At 37.6% G+C, this 4,202-nt stretch overlaps 1 protein-coding gene across 1 annotated transcript; it reads left to right on the top strand.

Annotated features, from left to right (window-relative positions):
• The first annotated feature begins 495 nt into the window (after positions 1–495).
• Positions 496–3,844, top strand: LOC130955920 (uncharacterized). Its single transcript, XM_057882920.1, has 5 exons — positions 496–1,053; positions 1,685–2,000; positions 2,877–2,969; positions 3,088–3,155; positions 3,416–3,844. Exons 1-5 carry the CDS (start codon positions 734–736, stop codon positions 3,579–3,581), a joined length of 963 nt encoding a protein of 320 aa, XP_057738903.1. The 5' UTR covers positions 496–733; the 3' UTR covers positions 3,582–3,844.
• Positions 3,845–4,202: the final 358 nt, after the last annotated feature.

Genomic DNA, 4,202 nt, shown 5'->3' with positions numbered 1-4,202 from the left:
GTGACCATAGACTCCTTTTTTGTCACTGTAAAAAATCGTGACCATAAACCCTTTTAGGTCACCTCCTAAAACCGTGATCATAGACCCTTTTAGACCACCTTTTTTAAAAAACAGTGACCGTCACCCTTTTTATAAAAACCGTGACCATAACTTTTTTTTTTGTCACAATAAAAAACTGTGACCAAACAAACCATAATCATAGACCCAAAATATTGTAGTGATTAAAAAAAAATAGTTAAGTGCATATTAAAGTTTAATATTAAATATTTTATATTTTAACATATATTTTGTATAATTAATCTAATGGCAAATTTTGTTTATAGAAATAAATAACAGTTGATTTAGACAATATTGATTAATTTTTTTTTATATATACATATATGCATCAATTTCAATTCTAAACTCAAACTTCGTTGTCATTGCATAACGGAAAAAAAAAATAATAAGAAAAAAAAGATGATGCTAAATTATTGCTTCCATTTCCATCACTGGTTAGTTTCTCTTTCTTCAGCGTTTTCTTTTAGCCAATGAAGAAGAGAACAAGTGAACTATATCTCTGCAATATCAATCTCCACTTCCACACTCTGCAACGCGCACACATTGTTGAAACTTGAAACTCCAATACTACTTCCTATTCCTCTTCCTCAACGCACTTTTAATTTCTCCACTCTGACACACACAAAGTTCAAATAATAATAATAATTAAAAAAAAAAACAGAAAAAGAAAGGCTCAATGACTGGCGCTAGATGCTTCAGCTTCACGGCTTTCCAGGACCGCTGCTTCCGGCGATCATTCTCTGCGGCAGGGCTGAAATCGGCGACCACCGACCTCGGCGACGGCGGCACAGTGATGCACTGCTGGGTGCCGAAGAGCATGGCAGCTTCGAAGCCTTTCCTGGTGTTGATCCACGGCATCGGCGCCAATGCAATGTGGCAGTGGAACGACTTCGTTTCGTCTCTGACGTCTCGATTCAATGTCTTCGTCCCTGACCTCGTCTTCTTTGGTGACTCCTACACCACCAAACCCGAGAGATCCGAGTCCTTCCAAGCCAGGTTCCTACTTTTTCCTTTTTTCTTTTTGTTTTGATAACGGTAAAGACTAAAACAGCTCGTATGACAGTTACGCTTAACTCAGTTAGTTGTAAGTTAGTTACTTCCCTCCAAAGAGTTAGTTATTCAGTTGTGCAGATTACAAAAGAATTGATGACACTAGAAGTTATGTTTTCCAAGAGCAAGTAAGAGATTTATACGACCAACTCGTGGTTAGCTCGCTCGTAAGTCGCTTAAGGAAGTGTGTGGGTTCGAATTTTTATTGGCCAGCGTCAATAGCACATCTATTTGAAAAAAATTGTTTGCAACAGCTATGTTGCATATTGGAAATGAAAAAATAATAGCTAAAATTGTGGTGTATATATTGAAAAGATTAACACAAGAAGTGGGAGATATCATAGATGTGTTTTGTCATGAATAGTATAAATGATGTAAGGCAGGATCGTATATTTATTTTCTACTTTCTTGTTTCTGAGCGCGTATAAGAATTTCTCTGAAAATGTATCAGATTTTCTCTTGGTAACAGCTGATATATGTGATGATCTATTGTATATATTTAGTTGAAACGATGAATCGCTATAAATGGAGATCAAGAAACTCATTTATTCCCCAATTGTTTGAGTTGTAATACCAGGTGCGTGATGGCAATGCTGGAGGCTCATGGTGTTCACAGCAGAGTGAACATTGTTGGGTTGAGCTATGGCGGATTTGTGGCGTATAGCATGGCAGCGCAGTTTCCGGAGAGTGTAGACAGGCTGGTGTTATGCTGTGCTGGTGTGTGCTTGGAGGAAAAGGACATGGATGAAGGGATGTTCAAGGTGAGGACTGTGGATGAAGCCGTGAACCTCTTGCTGCCGCAGACGCCGGAGAAGATTAGGGAGCTGGTGAAGCTTACTTTTGTGAAGCCTATCAAGGTTTTGCCTAGTTGCTTCCTCAATGATTTCATTGATGTAAGTGGCTTAGTTTCCTGTTTTTTAAGGGAAAGTATAGGTAACCAACAACATTTTTGAACAATGTGTGAATAAAGTGAATTAATAGGGTTAAAAGAGTAAATTAATCTTAAATTTAATTAGTAGCATTAAATTAGGGTGTAGTGTATTTTTATTTGAATGGTGGTTGTTCATGTTGTTCAAAATAGTCATTGTTTACCTAACATTCTCCATTTTTAAAACATTCAACATATTCATTGTTCACATTGTTTAGTATTCTCATTGTCTACTTATACTTTTCCTATTTTTAATTTTTGTAATCTTATCCTTTGGTTTATAGTTACAGGTGGCTCTGATTTTAAATAATTTCCGGAATGGTTTACTTGGAATTGTTTGTAAGAAATCTCACTGACTTTGTAAAGTTCACAATTTTGGTTAGAGTATTGGACTGAATAATAGCAGGACAATCATGATTCATACTTTCATAGGCATGTGCATAACTGCGTATACATATTTATACTTGCCTCATTAATGTTGCATTGATTATTTGCAACATCAATCAGCTAGCTCTTGTGTAATAAACAATAACTGATAAATTAACTCAGGCTATGTTTACATAATCTGTCCTAATCCCAGAAAAACAAGGAAGATTGTGTTAGGCTTGCGACAGATATGTAATACTTTTTCGCATCCTAATACATGGCCACTACGTGACGTCTTTGGATCTATGTAGGGTCATGTTAGGCTTGCAACAGCCATGTAAAACTTAGCCATATCCCTTTGCATGGCTGCAATGACTATTTGGATCCATTTAGGGTTGTGTTAGGCTTGTGGCAACTAAAGTAAAATTTTGTTGCATCCCAAAACTCATCTGAAAATGGCCTTATGTACTTGCAGGTGATGTGTACTGAATGCCGCCAAGAGAGGAAAGAACTAATCCAAGCATTGCATAAGGATAGAAATATGTCTAATCTTCCTAAAATCTCCAAGGTTTGGTTAATTTGTTTGCTTCTGAAACTGATTTTGTATACTCAGTTTTATTTTTACCACATAGCAATTTTGCATTCCAATACTTGTTAGAAATCATGACTTTTCAATAATGATGCAGCCCACACAAATTATCTGGGGGGAGCAAGACCAGATATTCCCATTGGAATTAGCTCACAGACTCAAACGGTAAAGTTTTAAGAAACCAAGTCTTCTGTTAATTTTATCTTGGGTTTTGTCAACCAAAAGGAACTGGTCAAGTTTTAACCCATGCCCTTAGCAAAACCCTTTTGTCCTGTATAGTTTAGACTCGACTCTACAATTGGACCCTATGTAGAATCAAACCATTAAGATGAAGCTAATTCATTCTTGTAACTAGCTTTGTTGTTTTCAGTGTGTTCCCCATTGATCTGAATTTCGGGTTATAAATTATTGTTACTTCTCTGTAGGCATATCGGAGAGAAAGCGAATCTGGTGGTACTTAAGAATGCAGGGCATGCAATCAATGTGGAGAAGCCCAAGGAAATGTACAAAAACATAAAGTCCTTCCTCATTGATCCCCTGACTCCACCATCTAATCAAGAAAACCACAGCAATGGTCATAAAGTGGACTAGAAACTAGAAGGAGAGTTTGACCCCTGGCCTAAGAAAGAGACCTTTCAACGTTGTAGATATTTTTGTCTTACTATTTCTGCGCCAATCTAATCTGTGCGGATCATTCACTATGAATATGTAGGTTCAGGATTATATATATGGACAATCAGATTCCATGGATATATATGAATGACTTATGGCCATATGATATCATGGGTCAATTATGTATCTGCCCATCATGCTTCACCTACAACACAATATTTATTGAAATGTTTTCCCTTTCATTTTTTGGTTGGCTGTTTGAAACAATGTTGAAACCGTGACTATGGGAAAATGAGGTAGGCATCAGAGTGGTCCCTTAAGTTGTCTTCGAGGATCAAAGTAATCCCTGAAGTTAAAAATTTGTCTGAATCGTCCCTGAAGTTGATCTCCGGTACTCATAGTGGTCCTTCCGGTGAATTTCGTCCACCTGGCGCAACCGGAAAGCTGAGGTGGCGTCGTTGGTGACACGTTAGCAGCCCAACGGCTAGCTGACGTGGCCTGCTGAACGTTTTGGAGTCAATTTGGTCCCTAATTTAAGTTTAAAAACCCTAACCCCCAAATTGACTCTGTTCTCCTTTCTTCTCCGTCGCACACGCTTTT

The sequence above is a fragment of the Arachis stenosperma genome, chromosome 10 (assembly GCF_014773155.1).
Source record: "Arachis stenosperma cultivar V10309 chromosome 10, arast.V10309.gnm1.PFL2, whole genome shotgun sequence".
In the NCBI taxonomy this organism is placed as follows: domain Eukaryota; kingdom Viridiplantae; phylum Streptophyta; class Magnoliopsida; order Fabales; family Fabaceae; genus Arachis; species Arachis stenosperma.
Note: the sequence above shows the minus strand (reverse complement) of the source record. Positions and strands in the feature narration are given on the sequence as shown.